At 39.3% G+C, this 19853-nt stretch overlaps 2 protein-coding genes across 3 annotated transcripts in view; both read right to left on the bottom strand.

Annotated features, from left to right (window-relative positions):
• The window catches only part of LOC134826208 (uncharacterized), a 76569-nt gene that overhangs the window by 15418 nt on the left and 41298 nt on the right, over positions 1-19853 (bottom strand). The gene's annotated exons all lie outside the window — the stretch shown is intronic.
• The window catches only part of LOC134826205 (uncharacterized), a 32814-nt gene that overhangs the window by 11273 nt on the left and 1688 nt on the right, over positions 1-19853 (bottom strand). For both annotated transcript variants that reach the window (XM_063838491.1, XM_063838492.1), the window contains exons 2-16: positions 19117-19169; positions 18404-18530; positions 18130-18218; positions 17847-17934; positions 16871-17009; positions 15374-15567; positions 8959-9159; positions 8318-8414; positions 7606-7700; positions 6721-6856; positions 5862-5954; positions 5167-5404; positions 4268-4467; positions 3805-3966; positions 3491-3616 (exon numbers count right to left, since the gene is read on the bottom strand). In XM_063838491.1, the coding sequence (XP_063694561.1) occupies positions 3491-3616; positions 3805-3966; positions 4268-4467; positions 5167-5404; positions 5862-5954; positions 6721-6856; positions 7606-7700; positions 8318-8414; positions 8959-9159; positions 15374-15567; positions 16871-17009; positions 17847-17934; positions 18130-18218; positions 18404-18530; positions 19117-19169 (2038 nt within the window). The remainder of the gene's footprint in view (positions 1-3490; positions 3617-3804; positions 3967-4267; positions 4468-5166; positions 5405-5861; positions 5955-6720; positions 6857-7605; positions 7701-8317; positions 8415-8958; positions 9160-15373; positions 15568-16870; positions 17010-17846; positions 17935-18129; positions 18219-18403; positions 18531-19116; positions 19170-19853) is intronic.

The following is a 19853-nucleotide window of genomic DNA, read 5'->3' as shown; positions in this document are numbered from 1 at the left end:
AAAAGTGTTATTGTACCATTGATAGCTCCAATAAAGTAATAAGTACTATTGCTTTATATAAATTTACGATGTTATCAAAACTCGCGTAGCTCTGTCGTTTTTCACCTCGCATATGACTTCAGAGTACTGGGCACGTGCTATAGTCTATACCAAAGCATTAAAGCGTTGAAGTTAAATAGAAATGTGTCTGAAAAAAATGCAAACGAATGACATAACTTTAGTCTTTGAATGAAATTTCAAGAAAAACGTATTTTAACGTATTTTTGACGTATTCTATTTCTAAGCAAAAATACGCAAAATACGGCGTATTTAAAAAATTATCTCACGTATTTTTCAACTCTGGTTTATCCTTAGTCTTGATCTTTTCACGACTTTCGTAGTTAATTTCACGGTAGTCAATATGCAGGTCTTTTTCTAACTGAATGGACCAGCGTGCAACACAGCCTTCCACATCTTCCTGTTAATCATAGTTGAACTCCTTAATCAACTCCTGGGATCGGGTCAAAGTTGGGTCATCCGCCATAGTGTACTTGTATAGTAATGTACAAGTACACACGCAAAGGTAAACTACGCGGCAGCAGCAAACTGAACTTATTGCAAATTTACAAAAGATAAGGTTATTTAATTATTTATAGAGGGGATTAAATGTAAAATGGAGTCAATTTACTGAACTTAAAATATGCAGTAATCGACAAAATCGGACGTTTGAAAGTTATTTACGGTTAAAGGAGAGGTGCCATATCTTTTCGTAATTTCTAATAATGACAATACAAACTGTTAATTTTAAACCAACAATTTGAGGACAATGCAGAGTGCAGACTCTACATCGTCCGCATATCATATAGTCTCTACATTGTAGACTACAAGAGCGATGATATGAAAGAGCTCGAGAGCATGCTGCCTGCCATCAAGCAAATCTTTTCTGAGTGGAACTTGTTTGTGAATGAATTGAAAACTAAGTTTGTTCATGTTCGTCTGGCTGATACTAAAGAATTAACTGGTAGAAAAACTTGATACATGGAGAACCAATAACCAATGAATCACGGAGATCATTGCTCTCATTCAACAACGTTACAATCTTTGAATCTTGGACATGCTGCACGTGCATTTAATAAATTTAAGAAATGCTGGCTGCAAGGCCTCATAATACTCCTACACACTAAAATCAAGTTGTAAGATAAAGTAGTAGCATCTGTAATGCTCTACAACAGTAACAGTTAGGCTGATCCCATAGTGAAACAGCTGTATATTACCCATAGAATGTGCACCTCCGACAAATTCTCAAAATTCATTGTGGAAAACAGCGAACTTTATAGGCTCTGTGAAACGGACACATCGTCTGATAAAGTTAATAAACTAAGATGAACTAACTAACTAACTTAACTAAGATGAACCATGTTTGGTATTATGATCAGATAACTGTTCCCCTGTGGCCTGCATTATCATCACCCATATTCGCCTTACCTAATGAGTTTAAGGGTACAAAAGGTTGAACATCAGAGTAAAACTCATTAACATATGACATAGATTCTGTTGGTATCTGACATAGATTCTATTAATATATGACACAGATTCTGTTAGTATCTGACATATATTCTATTAACTTGTTAATATCTGACGTAGATTCTAGAGATGAAAGCTTAATAAATGACGAATTACGATTAGCTATTCCTATTTAAACCTTTAAAGTTATGGATTTTGTCTTCAAAAGGAAGTAGTGGCGAGCACTCCAAATTAACATGTCCACATCCAATGATTTGCAATGACAGAAGAAACGTCAAATTAACAGATTAGTGTAACAGAAACGGAGTGAACTATAATTTAAGGTAGTTTTTATCTTAATGCAGTAATCAAATCCACTTAAAAAATCGACTGTCGGCGAATATATCCAATTTTAATCTGTATACTAATTTTTAACCGCAAAGATGCTCTGCACGTGCAAGACCATCTTAAGAAGTAGGCTTCAATCTGTCTGAGGAGTAAAAAGCAACTATCGTGATTCTCGGACAAACTCAGATTTCTTGTGCGACTATTGAAGCCTGAAGGTTACACAACTCGAAGGCCTATATAAAATAGGCCTATAAAATAGGCCTATAAAAGGGCCTATAAAAGGGCTTATATTAATGCTTTTCATACAAAGTTACAACAAAATGTTCAGCAGTTCTCTCTATTATACCGAGTATTTATACCAAATCAAGATATTCATACAGATATTCATACAGGGGTGTAGCAAGCGGGGGGGGGGGGGGGGGCATCCCCCCATAAAATCTGGGCAAGGGGCCAACTTTTTTATTTAGGTTTCTAAAAATTTCTGGGGAAAGTTTTTCTGTCGACGTTTTTCTGTCAAAGTTTTTCTAGAGACTACTTTTGTTCATGTTACATCTTTACATGCAACCCTGATCATTATGAGCCGAAAATATTTTTTCGGTTTTCTGAAGTCCGTACCACCGATTCGGAAGGCTGTTTCCATATACTTATAGAAAACGTGATATTTGGCCCGCAGAAAATCATTCCTACATCCCTGTTAACCGATGGTATTGGCAAGAACAATGAAGATTATGATGGATCAACCGCTTTGCATGAAGAACAATATAGTTGATGAAGGAGTACATATATGTATTGCGGTTCGAAGAGTCCTGACTCCTGGTCCTCTTTGCCTCCAAGAGTAGCTTTTCAGTAAAAAAAAGTCTGTCCTAATAATCACAACTACTTCAAACACAATGGTTGCAGTAAAACGGAATAGCTTATAAAACACAAAGCTACTTAAAAAACATTGACTAATAATGACTATAATGACTAATAATGACTAATAATGACTAATAATGACTAATAATGACTATAATGACTATAATGACTATAATGACTAATAATGACTAATAATGACTATAATGACTATAATGACTATAATGACTATAATGACTATAATGACTATAATGACTATAATGACTATAATGACTATAATGACTATAATGACTATAATGACTATAATCTTACTATATATAAAGCGAGACGATATATATTTATCCGTGCCATTTTACTGACACCACGGCATCAATTTTAACGCAAATTTCCGCAAAAACCGTAAAAGATATACAACTGAAACCTTTTTGACTGGGTCAAATGCTTTAATGGCCTCCAAATCAGCATGAAAAAATAAAAAATTGGCCAAGAAATAGGAGTTTTAGAGCCCAAAATTTGCATTTGGTACCCCAAGTGGTGTCAAAAACGTGAATTAAATAGGAAATAATTATTTTAGTCTCTTGAGTCTTGACACCATTTTAGGGTTATACGGGTTCCTGCTATAATGACTATAATGACTAATAATGACTAATAATGACTATAATGACTAATAATGACTAATAATGACTATAATGACTATAATGACTAATAATGACTAATAATGACTAATAATGACTAATAAGGACTATAATGACTAATAACGACTAATAATGAATATAAGTATAATGACTATAATGATTATTGGACTAACCTCGGACTGTTGAGCGAAGACTTGAGTTTTACTGGAGTGTTTGATCTTCAGAGTCTTCACCTCTTCTCTCTGTAACTCCAGCTGACACTTCAAACTCTCTATCACTGTCAGAGCTTCGTTCATCTCCTGAACAGGTACAAAATTTAGTTTGTAACTTCTAGTTCTACAGGAATAACCTAAATTGAACTGTAATTAACCGGTAACCCTGTTAAGAGCAGCAGGTATTTGATGGATTTATCAGAAATACAGAAGTTTATGAATATAAAATATAATGGCGAATGCCATTATTATTATTATTTAAATGATCGAGTAACCTTGTTTTTAGCAGTTAGATGTTGTTCTTTAAAGGTCTTAAGATCAGAGTCCATCATAGCATTGCGTTTTTCATGCGTCTGGTTAGCCTCGGTCAGTTCTTTATTCTTTTCTTTTTCCTCAGCTATATCTTTCTCTATTTCCTTGACTTTACCCTCCAGGTTCTGAACAAGTTATCATCATTCAGTTGGATACTATAACACAGTCATATTTTAATTAAATTCTCAGTATTCATCCTCTTCTATGCAGGGTGATTAACAGGTCAAATATTAATGAAAGGCAAATACAAATATGATTACTTGAATACAAGTATGATTTTAACATTCAAGCTGGATGTAAGAGTTTGCACAACTCACAGCATCAAACTATAAAATTGTGATTTGTCGACTAACACTAACAGAACACAATTTGAGTCCCCAAGAAAACCATTAAAACGAGGTCCGCGAAGAAGACCGAAAAACAAACCTTTTTGATGACAAGAATTTGTTCGATGCTGAGCTGGAGCTGCTCGGTAGTAGATGATAAGGACTTGTTGCTCTCAGATCCAACAGAAAGCTTCATTTCCAGTTCTCTGATCTGGGAACTCAGCGCCTCTTCCGCATCCTTAAACTTTTCTCCTGTTTCCCCGTGAGCCTTCTTCTCCTCCTCGTAGTCAAACAGGAGCCCTTGAGAAGGGGAGAGTTCAGTGTTGTGCCTCATAACAATTATAAAATTGTAACAATTGTACTGCCGAAATTGTAACAATTTCTTGGACGACAGAAAACCACGAACTGGTTACATGGTTACAGTAGTGCGACCATTACTTACTTTTTAAGTTGGCAATCTTGTTAGTTTTTAATTTCTTAAAAGCAAACATGTCTGGTGCTCCTTGATCGGTTTGGGTAACAACTACAAATTTCTATTACAAAAGACGCAGCAATAGACAAAGTAAATGTCAATAGCTCCGCAATACGTCTGACAGAATCATGTGGATTAGCTCATCTCACCGGACAAGTGGTCAACAAGTAGACCTGTTTAAAACGCAAATAGCATAATATTTATCTTAATCATGTAGAGCTACGTGACTCACTCAATGATCTTTCAGCAGGCTGTTCAATATGATATGTTTACAATACGTTTTGATTAAGGTCATGGACGAGATTAGCTCTAACTGGTTGATAAGACAAGTTCAGTACAAGTGCTTGGGAGGGCGCTATAGTAATCACGACATAGGATTATAAACATATCAACAGCGACAAATAAGTTATTAATGTTTATATTATCAATGTTATAAGAAGTTTTTAATGTTTATATTGTCAATATTAAACTGTTATAAGAAGTTATTAATGTTTATATTATCAATATTAAATAGTTAGAAAACTAACCAGCTAGCTCAGAATCCTTGGCGTTGGCAAAAGCGTTAGCTTTAGCAATATCGTCCTTCAAGACCTCTACATCACCGTTCAGTTCCTCTACCATATGCTCATAGGCTAGAATCTCTTTCACTTTCTCTTCTAACGCCTCCTCTACTTTAGTCTTTAAGGCTTGTAGCACAGAGTTAGCGCTCATCCAGGTGTCTACTTCACTTCTACTTTCTTCCAAGGCTTTGGCAGTGCTGTCATACTGAGGAATATCGGTATTTGAGTCACGTGGCAATGCTGTCATACTGAGGAATATCGGTATTTGAGTCACGTGGCAGTGCTGTCATACTGAGGAATATCGGTATTTGAGTCACGTGGCAATGCTGTCATACTGAGGAATATCGGTATTTGAGTCACGTGGCAGTGCTGTCATACTGAGGAATGTCGGTATTTGATTCACGTGGCAGTGCTGTCATACTGAGGAATATCGGTATTTGATTCACGTGGCAGTGCTGTCATACTGAGGAATATCGGTATTTGATTCACGTGGCAGTGCTGTCATACTAAGGAATATCGGTATTTGAGTCACGTGGCAGTGCTGTCATACTGAGGAATATCGGTATTTGAGTCACGTGCAGCTGACTTCTGGATAATTAATCACAATAAAATGCGCTGAGAATCATAACGTACGTGCTCCAAAAAATAAAGTGACTTTTAACCTTTTCTAATAATTGCTCATATCCATTTTTTTCGCTCTTCAATTCATCTTCCAGTTCTATAATTTTCGACTTTAAACTGGAGACTTCCTCGCCCTGAAAATATGTAATCATCAAAATTAGGGTGCATTTTGTAACCACATAATGTGTATTAAAAAGATGACATTGGCATATAATTAATACGAATGATTTATTAACGCTTAAACTGAAAGTGAAGTAACTAAACGGTTGACTACTATATATTACATCGAATTCGAATAAATCTCGCCGCTATCTCATTTAACGATATTTAGGTACAAATCTGGGTAAGTTGTTAAAACTACTGTGCATTTACAGTACTGTCATATATACACAAAAATTAAAAATACTGCCGTCTCGATTCTGAGCCAAATAATTTGTCACTAAATCACAGATTTGTCACTAAATTTGACTAAAGATTTAATTTACTGATCAGTCGCTGACCAAGCTTACTTGCAGCCAAAATCTCAATCTCAGTGACATTTGATAGTAGTTGACAGCTTAATACGCAAAACGGTGTAGGGGTGTAAATATATACGAAAATTACCTTATTGAAGTCGAATACTCGGGCAAATGAAGTTCAACTCGGCAACCGAATGAATTGTTAAAATACAGCGCATATTTTACTGAATTTGGGCCTACTCTAACTTCTACACTTCAAACACATCTTCATCACTGCAAGAAAAGAAACCTCCTCATCAGTATCCAGGTCTATAGTTGTTGGTTGGATTTCCTTACAATTAACCGTACGTCCACCTGGTCGGAATAACCTCCCGGTGGTGTTTATACTTTATATAAACCTCCAGTGTTGTTTCAACAGTTAGATTTAGGATATTTAAAATACCTGTTCCTCACACTCCTTGGTAACATTGTTCAGCTGTTTAGTAGCAGAGCTGGTCTCTTCCTCTTGGAACTTTATTGTCTCTTTCAGTGTTTCCACCTCTTTTAGTGTGTCTTGTAGATACAAAGACAACTGCTCCCTGAACAGAACATCAATATAGTATAATAATGTCTTCTGAAAACAAGCAAACAGTCCATAGGACTGAAAATTAATTAATTAATAAGCTTTCGATTCGAAACAATTAAACTCTAAATCATCTAAGTTGGATAGTTGATGGCACCTCTAGATTCTAGAACCTCTAATACATATTAGATAACATTAGTTGGTCTTTGCAAGTTAACAACAGGCTCATGCTGGCATGCTTAGCTATTCATGTAAAACTTGCTCCCTCATAAATCAGAATGTTGAACGTGACTTCGTCGGAATTTTCAGAGGACAAAGGGAAAGTGAAGTGTTGACATTTGTTGACACGATTTTCAGGACGGGTGCCGCTACGACGTGGTGAAAACGCTAGATACCTTTATCAAGGAGCACATTTAAGATATTGGGCGGTCTAACGACCATTCTAACGACCATTCGGCTATAACAACCCGTCACGTGACTAAAGCAACCCATCACGTGCTCCTGTAACCATGGCAACAACCTGCCCACGTGCTCCTGGGGCTGGACTACCGATACCGTGCAGTGCTTTTATCACCCCAGTACCAGGACACGGGTTTAATAAAGCTATAACATTTAGAATCTTATTAGGACTTTTTGTGGTCATTATAGCAGCTTCTGCAAGTCCAAGTTGGGTTGTTGTCCTTGTCGTGCCAGTAACCATGGCAAGGTCAAATAAATAAATTAACTAATTGATTATTTAATTGAATAATTTAAGAATATGTTTACCTCTCGTATTGAGCAGGTCGGAACGTCGTCTCGCCAGTCATTTTATTGAGGTAGAAGAAACCGTACCTCTTGCTACTCAACTTCAACCAGTCGCCCTAAAGAAAGAAATTAATGAAATCAGGATAATTCAGAGCAAAGGATAGCAGAAAGCTGTGCTCGTCCAGCAATTAAATAAAAAGAAAGTCAGAATCCTAATTAGACAGAGCTAGTAGGTATGTGAATCGTAATCTATCAGATATAAGATATAAGCAATGAAGACCAGACTAGAGAGGAATTGAGTAACAGACATAATTACTCGTTTTTAAACTGGGCTGGGGTAGTTTTATGTTTTATAGGGATAAAGTTAAGGTTACGGTTGGGTGTAAAATTACATTTATAAGGCTTCAGAGAGAGTAGAGTTGCAAATTTAAAATTAACAAACAACTAGATCAACCCATGAAGCAACAATAAACAGACTTAACGTACTTCAAAGAGCTGCAGACGTATAGCTCAACGTTTTGTTTCAATGTTATGTTTCAAAAGTACACAGACACGGTATGAAGCAATTTGTTAATTAAGGGCAGCCGATTCACTACAGATCGATCAAGCAATAATACACAGTAACAAATTACAGTCACAGCACGGTACACAGAGTGAATCAGAAATGTTTGTAATTTGCTCTTCTGATAAAAATCTCCGACTTGCGTTTTACAAATGCTAATCAGTGTCTTACCCCTTTTGGATATTGCTGTCGGTACCACTTTAACAAGAGAGCTCTTCCGACTGGTACAAAATCTTCGTAGAAGATGACTTCCTCCTCGTTTAAGGTCCTAGATGGAGCAAAAGATTCAAGTTCAAGAATTATGACACGCACACGTTATATAGACACAATATAACAGGGAGCGGAGAGAGTGAATTAAAACGATAAACAAATAATATACCGCAACTGTAGCTAGATAAGACACATGCACATCGTGGGGGCCCTAAATTTGAGTCGCTAAGGTTACCGGTGGTCATATAACCCACAATCCATTAGCTAATTTCGATGCCGTAGAAACAAGGAACCAAATTTAATAAAATCCATGTGCTTCACATATAACGCGCATTTCGAATGGTCGACGCGCCGCGCGAGTTGTCAATCAAAATGTCTTTTAGGATAGTTTGTTAATACAAAACGTTTTCGCGCGTTACGTTTTTACACCTCCAAATCTGTACTTCGTACTGTTTTATTATTTAGTATGTTAGTAAAATGTTCACACCACTAACGTCACGACCTAAAGGCAAGCAGTGACTTCAGGAGATGCACGACAAGCATTTATAATCCAGGACTAGCTAACAATCATGGGAATAATGCACCGCTATCAATTAACTTACTTGACAATGGAGCGCATCAGTTTAGATTTCTCCTCTTGTTTCAGGTCGAAATTGTACTTCTTGCTGTTACAAATATCATCAAACTGTGGGATGGTAATGTGGTTGATACCCTTTGTTGTTACACTGTAGAACATCTCGTGAATTGTCCGTCCAAATACGTCCATCTCGCTCAGAGTGGGAAAATCTTTCGGGACTCCATACCTGCAAATATAAGAACATCAAGAGATATCCTACTAGAATAACGTAAACAAATGAATTTAAAATTAGTTAAAAACCAATACTTGAAGTCTTGACTTCCGATAGTATCTTACTATCAGAAGTGACTCTTACTACAAAATGCGAACTAATAAACTGTTTAGCGAGGTTAATCCAACCAGACTGCTCACTGTTCACTACCTTACAAACAAATTCCAGTAATTCAGCTTTATTTCTGGTTCGGACAGGAATCATTGGCTTGTATTATATACAGACCTAAACAGGTTCATACATCCTGATTCCTGGGTTTAGACCATGAGACAAACTAGGAGCGATTTGGTCACTGGTCAGATCACCTGTTAACAATGAGACCGACTAATAACATGATCTCTATTTTCCAGCTCTACTACACATTCTAGCACTGTGAAAGTCTACTTTAGACTTGGACGAAGGGACAAACGAGACACCATTAGGCCACTAGTCAGAACACCCTTTACAGAAAGACCAGCCAATAACTTGAAGCGAGACTCATGTGATGTAAGTAAAACTCAACGGCTTAGTGGCTCAGTTGGTTAATCCGCCTGGTATTGCTTGAGGTACCAGGTTCGATTCCCGACTCTGTCACTAGCCGTGGGGTGAGCGTCGTCGACGCTCAGCTAAGGATCCTGAGTGGTCTATGCAGCCCCCCGGTCCACTCAGCCAAATACTCGAGAAATCGGGTGTGAGGGTTAAATGAGGAGCTGCCCATTGCAGCAAAGTCTCGGGCGAAGAAAGTATGGTACACACTACCTTAACCGTCACTGGCCTAATGTATAATTGAATCCTTCGGCTTCCTGTAATTGGCTGGTTACACACTTGTGTAACAATGTGGCTGTTGGAATGTCCGAAGTAAAATAAGTGTTGAGATAAAAAGTACTTGTGATCTTACTACCTAACGCAAATAAGAAGGATACGCCGACAAGCCACTGATAGCAGAAGGCAAATGGTATTAGTACTTGAACACATAACATTACCCCTATGAACTCAGGAAATCAACATCCCCAACAAGACTACCAGAATAGTGATCTTTGCCTTTTGTGTTTACTTGCTCGGGAGCTGAGAACCTAGTCTAACACTAGCGAGGTCAACAGTTTGCTGCTTTCAGTTTATAGAGTTGTTTCGTATGATTCAGCTGCACTGTCCAGTCCGAGTACCCCCCCCCCCCTCCGCCATAGCGTCCTCTGGTTTTAAAGTGTCCTGTACCTTGATGGCAAACCTTGTTTTCAGGCACGACATCTCCGGTCCAGATACGTCGTAAAATAATAATAGTGGGGAGGGGGGGGGGGGGTCGGGTCGCTAAGATGACACAGTACATGATACAGCCTTGTAAATTTCAAAATATATTAAGTTCGTTAGTAAAATTCCTACTTACAAACGATTGAACGATTCCTATTTCAAAATTGTTTATTTGCTTGTTGGTTGTTCCTTCCGATGGTTACGACATGAGACAGAGATTATGCTGCAGTTGTTGAGATTTTTATCAATAACATTAACTTAGAGCAGGGTCTGTTGGAGAGTTTCCTAGTCCTCGTTATAAAGCTTACAAATACTCTGACAGTGCTCATGCTCTGAGCAACTCCTAGGGGTTCAACTTCCTTAAGTTTGTAGTTATGTAGCAGCTAGAGATCTCTTCAACAATAATATTAACTTAGAGCTGGACAGTTGGACAGTTTACAATTCTGGTGGCGGATCTCTTAAACAACAACATTAACTTAGAGCTCCACTATTGGGTGTTGCCAAGCTCGCTCCGGTTCGCAACAACCTGTAAAAGTTCACTGTCTACCGGCTTGAGTTATTAAATTCAATATAATTATATCTACGACCTGAGTGAGAGCTCGTTTACAGTTCACAGAGACACAGTTTTATATATTAGTTTGTTGTTGTAAATCTTCCTGGCATCGGGTCCTATTTTATGAAACAACAATACAGGCTTTCTATTTTATATCTTTAATCGTGAATAGAGTTTTGCCTTAGTTCGTGTAATTTCTGTATTGATAACGATATGTAATATAGCATATTAGTCAGTCCATAAAATATTAGCAATCGGGATCTGATTGAGTGATTGCTGTTCAGTGTTTAGCATCCCGATTATGACTGAAATGAAATAACTGAGGTAACAGGAAGTTGTCACTAACCTAACTCCACCTAGTGAAAGAAAGACAAGGTCAAAATATCGAAGGTTACGGGAAAATGCCAAACTTGGTTGTTCCTGCGATAACACTGAATCATATTAAGATTGCAGCCATCTTCCTGTATTTTCTATACATTTCCCAAGGTATAGATAATATTAAAACCAACCTGCGAAACTAATACAAACAACAGGCTAACGGTGTGTCTTGATGTTTATAATAATCGCTGACATAAACATTTCGTTAAGAGACACCCTATTTAATATTTTTGTCTCCAGTTTTGCTTTCAAAAACACTTTCCCAGCAGCCGAAGACTTTTACAAGAACGTTGCTCGAGAGGGAACTGCCAGTCAAGTAGATATTTACTACGGAGGAGGAGGGGACAATCGCCCGGATTTAGCGATCAACGGTGTAGTTAATAAGTAAGTTTACCAGACATTGAATAACAACTAGATATAGATACTGGAGGGGACACGAACCAAATTTGCTTCAATGTATGCGAGAGCTATCTCGAGTTTTGATTGATCAATGCTGAGAGCTGTCACGTGAACCCTAATCTTACCCCTCACAAAAATACGATGAGTTTACCAAGGTTATAAAATTATATTAGGTTATAAGTTTCGGTCTTAACCAACGTTTATTTTATTAGTGTGAACGATTTCACCCATACAATCACGCAAGGAAGCTCAGCATGGTGGATGGTAACACTGGAAAAGGTGTACCTAATATCAAAGATAGTAATCTACAATAGGGTTAACAACTACAGAATAGAAGGAGTAAAAGTTTGGGTTGGAAAAAATTTACCAGGAGGGGACTACGAAGGTGCTACGAATGTTGCAACCCTGAAATGGGCGGGCTGGAAACAACCTCACACCATTCCTGACTTGGACATAGAAGGATCAAGTGTTGAACAGTTGAACTTCAGGGTGGTGTTTCTCTAATCAACCTCTCAGAAGTTGAAGTATACATTTTGACTATAGGTATGTATAATGTAAGTCATAAATCGGAGCGATACTAAACGCGTGGAGCAAAAAGGCCATGTTGTGAGATAAGGTTATGAGGAAGAGGGTACTGGGTAGTCCCCAGGGACAAAAGGAAATCGCGGCATATACGCAATCGCGATTTTTCCCATTATTTGCGACAAATTTTATGTATAGTTTAATGTATAGTCTGTTAATAATCGCGAAATCCTTTTGTCCCTGGTAGTCCCAGATATCTGCTTCAGTTACCTCAGAAGAGTCTACTGCAAGACTCACGACTGTTCCGCATGGTGAACATTAGAATGATATTTACCTTACTTCAGATATCTGCTTCAGTTACCTCAGAAGAGTCTACTACAAGACTCACGACTGTTCCGCATGATAAACATTAGAATGATATTTACCTTACTTCAGATATCTGCTTCAGTTACCTCAGAAGAGTCTACTACAAGACTGTTCTGCATGATGAACATTAGAATGATATTTACCTTACTTCAGATATCTGCTTCAGTTACCTCAGAAGAGTCTACTACAAGACTCACGACTGTTCCGCATGATAAACATTAGAATGATATTTACCTTACTTCAGATATCTGCTTCAGTTACCTCAGAAGAGTCTGTACAAGACTCATGACTGTTCCGCATGATTAACATTAGAATGATATTTACCTTACTTCAGATATCTGCTTCAGTTTCCTCAGAAGAAGGTCGGTGAAGTTGTTCTATGTCTTAATTCATTAGTACCCACATTGTGTTGTTCGCATTTCTCATATTACTTTTATAACACACATTTTTCGTTATGTTAAGATGTGGGAGAGCCATTTTTGGGAGTTCATTAACATTTGCCAGTGCCAATGTGAAAATATCATTATTCATTCATCAAAAGAGCGGGTGCTGGTGCATCATAGCTACAGATTCATTGTGCTACATAGAAAGTAAGACTTGTGTAATTAGCGAGAATTTCAAGCAAAGACCACATGACCTGATGTAAAGCAGAAACTAAAGATATTGTGATTTTTAAGAAGGGTTTTGTAGGGCCTCTCACACAGGAACAAAGTCAGAAATACCCAAAATATAATTTGGGAGAGTATTTAAACACTAAATTGAAATATAGGACAGTTTTACCGCAATTTTGCGTCAGTATAATGAATTGTTCCTGCAGAAGAATTGCGAAATGGGCACATTTTAATCACATTTAATCGCAAGGGCTTAGTGGAACGCGCTCCTTTAAATAAAAGCAAAGGTAGATCACCCAAGAAGAGGGCAACATCCTGGCAACGGTCACCATGGTGACTCAGTTTAAGTTAATGCAAAATAAAGCATAACCTCAATGATAGCTTTGCACTCAGTCGCAATTCGCTAGAAACCCTCGTTCCTGGACGAGGTCTATTTAAAGTGTATAAAATGAAAGACAAGCTTCACTGAATATATTGAAGTAAGTACTACTACAAAAGCTTCACTGGATATATTGAAGTAAGTACTACTACACAAAGCTTCACTGAACGATATACACGAAGAAGCGACAGTGTCAGACGAGAGGTGGACGTAACGCACAGTGTTCATGAAATGGAGAATTAGCAAGCAATAGGCTTATTAAACCCTGCCAGAGCAGTAGGTAAACCAACGCATTCCAATCTCTCTAAAGTGAACCAGATAAGCTGATAAGGGTTCACATGGCTCCAAAAGACTAACAAAAACACAATATTATCAGACGCGTTTAATAAGCGGATCAGATACAGCGATGTGGGACCCTGCATACCAACCAATTTAATTAACATTCTGCAGTGCGGCCGGAGTGCTACAGCAAAAAGAGAGCACAGCTAGGAGACCAGACCAACAAGCTGTAGATAGAGAGTACGTTATGTAGCACACGTTCTAATGACATATGATGATTGATGATGAAATACCAATCATGGTGTAGACATCATACATCATATATCATGATCAATATTAGAGAAATACACCACTAGTTGTACTAACCTAGCTTCACCAGTCACACGGTTAAAGAACAGTTCCCTAGAGTTGTACTAACCTAACTTCACCAGTCACACGGTTAAATAACAGTTCCCTAGAGTTGTACTAACCTAGCTTCACCAGTCACACGGTTAAATAACAGTTCCCTAGAGTTGTACTAACCTAGCTTCACCAGTAACACGGTTAAAGAACAGTTCCCTAGAGTTGTACTAACCTAGCTTCACCAGTCATACGGTTAAAGAACAGTTCCCTAGAGTTGTACTAACCTAGCTTCACCAGTAACACTGTTAAAGAACAGTTCCCTAGAGTTGTACTAACCTAGCTTCACCAGTCACACGGTTAAAGAACAGTTCCCTAGAGTTGTACTAACCTAGCTTCACCAGTCATACGGTTAAAGAACAGTTCCCTAGAGTTGTACTAACCTAGCTTCACCAGTAACACTGTTAAAGAACAGTTCCCTAGAGTTGTACTAACCTAGCTTCACCAGTCATACGGTTAAAGAACAGTTCCCTAGAGTTGTACTAACCTAGCTTCACCAGTCATACGGATAAAGAACAGTTCCCTAGAGTTGTACTAACCTAGCTTCACCAGTAACACGGTTAAAGAACAGTTCCCTAGAGTTGTACTAACCTAGCTTCACCAGTAACACGGTTAAAGAACAGTTCCCTAGAGTTGTACTAACCTAGCTTCACCAGTAACACGGTTAAAGAACAGTTCCCTAGAGTTGTACTAACCTAGCTTCACCAGTAACACGGTTAAAGAAAAGTTCCCTAGAGTTGTACTAACCTAGCTTCACCAGTCATACGGTTAAAGAACAGTTCCCTAGAGTTGTACTAACCTAGCTTCACCAGTAACACGGTTAAAGAACAGTTCCCTAGAGTTGTACTAACCTAGCTTCACCAGTCACACGGTTAAAGAACAGTTCCCTAGAGTTGTACTAACCTAGCTTCACCAGTCACACGGTTAAAGAACAGTTCCCTAGAGTTGTACTAACCTAGCTTCACCAGTCACACGGTTAAAGAACAGTTCCCTAGAGTTGTACTAACCTAGCTTCACCAGTCACACGGTTAAAGAACAGTTCCCTAGAGTTGTACTAACCTAGCTTCACCAGTAACACGGTTAAAGAACAGTTCCCTAGAGTTGTGGTCCATGATGGCTATCCAGGAAGGACCGTAGAGAGGTCTCTCTCTGCTGAGATGTGTTATCAGATCCCGGACGCTGTTTATAAACTCCACAGTCAGGTCCTTGGACTCGTGTTCGGACGCGTAGAACCAGTCCCTCATTGTACGTACCTGACAGTGTAGGAGAGTGTTGGGGGAGGGAGAGGGGTGTTACTAACAGAGAGTGTTGGGGGGAGGGGGAGGGGTGTTACTAACAGAGAGTGTTGGGAGGAGGGGGAGGGGTGTTACTAACAGAGAGTGTTGGGAGGAGGGGGAGGGGTGTTACTAACAGAAAGTGTTGGGGGGAGGGGGAGGGGTGTTACTAACAGAGAGTGTTGGGGGGAGGGGGAGGGGTGTTACTAACAGAGAGTGTTGGGGGGAGGGGGAGGGGTGTTACTAACAGAGAGTGTTGGGGGGGGGGGGAGGGGGAGGGGTGTTACTAACAGAGAGTGTTGGGGGGAGGGGGAGGGGTGTTACTAACAGAGAGTGTTGGGGGGAGGGGGAGGGGTGTTACTAACAGAAAGTGTTGGGGGGAGGGGAGGGGTGTTACTAACAGAGAGTGTTGGGGGAGGGGGAGGGGTGTTACTAACAGAGAGTGTTGGGGCGGGGGAGAGGGGTGTTACTAACAGAGAGTGTTGGGGGGAGGGGGAGGGGTGTTACTAACAGAGAGTGTTGGGGGCGGGGGAGGGGTGTTACTAACAGAGAGTGTTGGGGGGAGGGTGAGGGGTGCTACTAACAGAGAGTGTTGGGGGGAGGAGGAGGGGTGCTACTAACAGAGAGTGTTGGGGGGCGGGGGAGGGGGTGTTACTAACAGAAAGTGTTGGGGGGAGGGGGAGGGGTGTTACTAACAGAGTGTGTTTGGGGGAGGGGGCCGGGGGCGGGGGAGGGGTGTTACTAACAGAGAGTGTTTGGGGGAGGGGGGCCGGCGGGCCGGCGGGAGGGGAGGGGATGTTACTAACAGAGAGTGTTGGGGGAGGGGGAGGGGTGTTACTAACAGAGAGTGTTGGGGGGAAGGGGGAGGGGTGTTACTAACAGAGAGTGTTGGGAGAGGGGGAGGGGTGTTACTAACAGAGAGTGTTGGGGGGAGGGGGAGGGGTGTTACTGACAGAGAGTGTTGGGGGGAAGGGGGAGGGGTGTTACTAACAGAGAGTGTTGGGGGAGGGGAGGGGTGTTACTAACAGAGAGTGTTGGGGGGAGGGGGAAGGGTATGACTAATAGAGAGTGTTGGGGGGAGGGGGGCGTCTTAACAATACCCATTTATATCTAAATGTAGTTCTTGGCTTCTGTTGAAATCATAAAAAGTTCAATTTGTTGGATAGTATGGCTCATTTAACTGAATCTAATTAAAAAGAGTTTTAATAAAAGGGAACTTAAATCATTCTGATTGAATGATTTGTCTAGGCCACCCAAGTAGCGTGAACAAAAGATCTCTAACCTGATCGGGAGGTATTTTTAGATTGAGTCTCGAGGAGGAGAAGATGGCCCAGAGATGAGTGTCGTCTTGGTAGCCGGGGGATACAGGCTGCTTTCCTTTATTCTGGGGTGCCATCGTAGTAATCAACACTTCTACAAACCTGAACAGGGACAAAGTTACTTTGCGTTACTCTGCGTTACTTTGCGACAGGTATTAAAAGCTAAAAAGGTTGGTTGTCATCAATCCTATGGTAACCATGGTAACCTTGGTAACCATGGTATGGTTAGCGGTTATCAGATACAGATATTTTTATCTGGTTAAATGGTTTAAATAGTTGAAATTTCTGGAGCGTGTAATTTCCGAACGGCTTAATCAAGAAAACGGTAAGAGTTGCGGGGCTGCTTTTTTCGTTATAGTGCCGATAAAACTCTGACCAAGTCAAATGAGTAAGGTTTTTTAAATCGGCCGGTTGTAAGCGGTTTAATCGATCATTTTGTGACCCAAATGTGATACTAAAGTGTCTCACGTACTCTCCCTATCTACCACTCTCGCTCTCTCTCCCACCATAACAGATTTGCATATAATTATGTACTTTGGCAGTGTACCGCAAGATTGGCTATCAAGTATTACTATAAGATATATGAGGGGTAGTCAGAATTAAATTGCGGTGTGTTTGGACAGAGCGAGTTCATACTTTCGCACAGTTTTAACTACGAAAATGTAATGTGTGTTTCCGAATATAATAGGCGGGTTTATACTTTTGCATTTCAACTGCGATAGTGAAGTCCCGGCCGTAGGCACGGGTTACACTAGTACTCAATAATCTCCACGCTTCCTGTAAATTAGCACATCAAGTAGTGTACTGTCACTCTAATGTCGAATTATAATAAATCACTAGACATTTTAAATGCAATAATGTGCTTTTCAAATGAGAACCAATCTATTTCAAACTGGCAGATGTAGATAACACGTGATGGCCTTATATGGTGGTACTCACTTCTCGAATGGAGTTGAGTCTTCACTCCCAATATTGCTGATGTCCTTGCTTGCTGTGAACAGGAACGGCTTGAAGGTTGAAACAGACGCTGAAGTACTGGATTGTCAAGATTTAAATCATACAAAAGGATCCAACAATTTGATTGACACATATTTGCAACAATTAAATTATTATGACATCAATGGAGCATCCCATACCCAGATTTAGATTTATTTTTATTTATCTAGCAGACTGAAGGGAACCAAAATACCAATTAAAACATTAAAACAGTCCTTATAATTACCAGAAATATCGCCTGCAGATCTGTAAGTGGAGTTCGACCTAGAAGTGTTGTGGGACCTCACACTGCCTGTTTCGTACGCGTCGTACATCCTGTTACGATTTATCACATTTGACTTCATTTTTGATTTAATTTTGATTTATGTTTTCTGAAAGTTATATTTTCAGGAGTGCCCATCGGGGTTCCTATTTTGTAAACTGATTATGATGTAAACAATAAATAATTCCATTGGTATAATCCATTAAACACTCCCCTTGCGAGGGGCTTTCAATCAAACCTGTTGATGTGCTTCAGCTCGTCCTCCCCGCGCGGCGGTTTGGGGTGTCGTGATGAGGAAGTGCAGGAAATACCACTGTCACTGTAGACTGAGCCCTGCATGCTGGCATCCATCTGCTTTACACGCTCTGAAACAACACGAGGTGTTAAACACGTGGTGTGAAACACGTGGTGTGAAACACGTGGTGTGAAACACGTGGTGTAAGGTTACCTAGGTTACCTACCTGACTGGTAATTCCAACTACCTAACAGTTGGAATTACTAGCCAGTCATTTAGTTATGTGAGAACTCAGTGACCTGCGTATTCTGGTACTGGTAGCATGTTTTAGGACCCTGTTTTGAGTCTTGCTAAAGTAAATCTCTAACACTCTAACAGTCTTACTAAAAGCATTTCCCATTTCCCAAATAACTTTTCATCAGTGAGATTGACAGTTAGATTGGTTAGAATAGAGATTATACAAAATACAGTTAGATTGGTTAGAATAAAGATTATACAAAGTACAGTTAGATTGGTTAGAATAAAGATTATACAAAGTACAGTTAGATTGGTTAGAATAAAGATTATACAAAGTACAGTTAGATTGGTTAGAATAAAGATTATACAAAGTACAGTTAGATTGGTTAGAATAAAGATTATACAAAGTATTAATTAAAGTTCATCTGATTATAAGTCTTGTGGCTAGGTAATTTGTCTAAGATATTTGGTTAACGTACCCAGTGGATCTGATCCTAGAGAAGAATTGGAAGCAGCCTTGTCGCTCTTCTCCCTGAGAATTAAGCAGTGTTAAATTGTTAGCTGTTTAACCTTTAATAATCCTATTAATTAATCCTAGTATTAATAACTTATTAATCAGAAGTCAACCAGCGTGAACAGGTTAACTTATTAACTTTAATACTTTATATTAATTAATTCGCAACAATCCACACTAGCTAAGTTATTCTATCTTTCCTCCAACAAAATTAGATGATTTAAGACTGAACAGGCAGGAGTGTTATTGCTGCATTACGGTGGTGGATACAACTAAACATTAACTCACGAGGACGATTTTATCATTTTCTTAATAAATACACGACTTTAGAATTAGTGTGATCCTTGAAACATCTCACACTAATAAGTAATACTGCTTCACAGCACTATTACCAATGGGAATGTCAGAAGCAGGTCACGTGACTCTTCCGACCTACAGCTTTCTCATCGTGTAAGATAACACGTGTACCAGCTCACGAAAACAAGAGCAAATAATAAGCAGACAACAAACAAGGTCACGTGCTCGCCCACATGCTTGATTCGCTTCGTATTTTTATTTTTCACTAAAGTTTTCCTTGCATCCCAAAACTGTGTTAGCCATAAGAAGAGCAAGTGATAGTAAACTAGAGAGGTGTAATAGTACTATTGGTGGAGGAGACAAATGTTCTGATATTAGTAAAGGGGCTATTGTTCCTAACTTGGT

The sequence above is a fragment of the Bolinopsis microptera genome, chromosome 2 (assembly GCF_026151205.1).
Source record: "Bolinopsis microptera isolate Bmic1 chromosome 2, MBARI_Bmic_1.0, whole genome shotgun sequence".
NCBI lineage: Eukaryota > Metazoa > Ctenophora > Tentaculata > Lobata > Bolinopsidae > Bolinopsis > Bolinopsis microptera.
The sequence above is the reverse complement of the archived record's forward strand: the minus strand, read 5'-3'. Positions and strand labels throughout refer to the sequence as shown.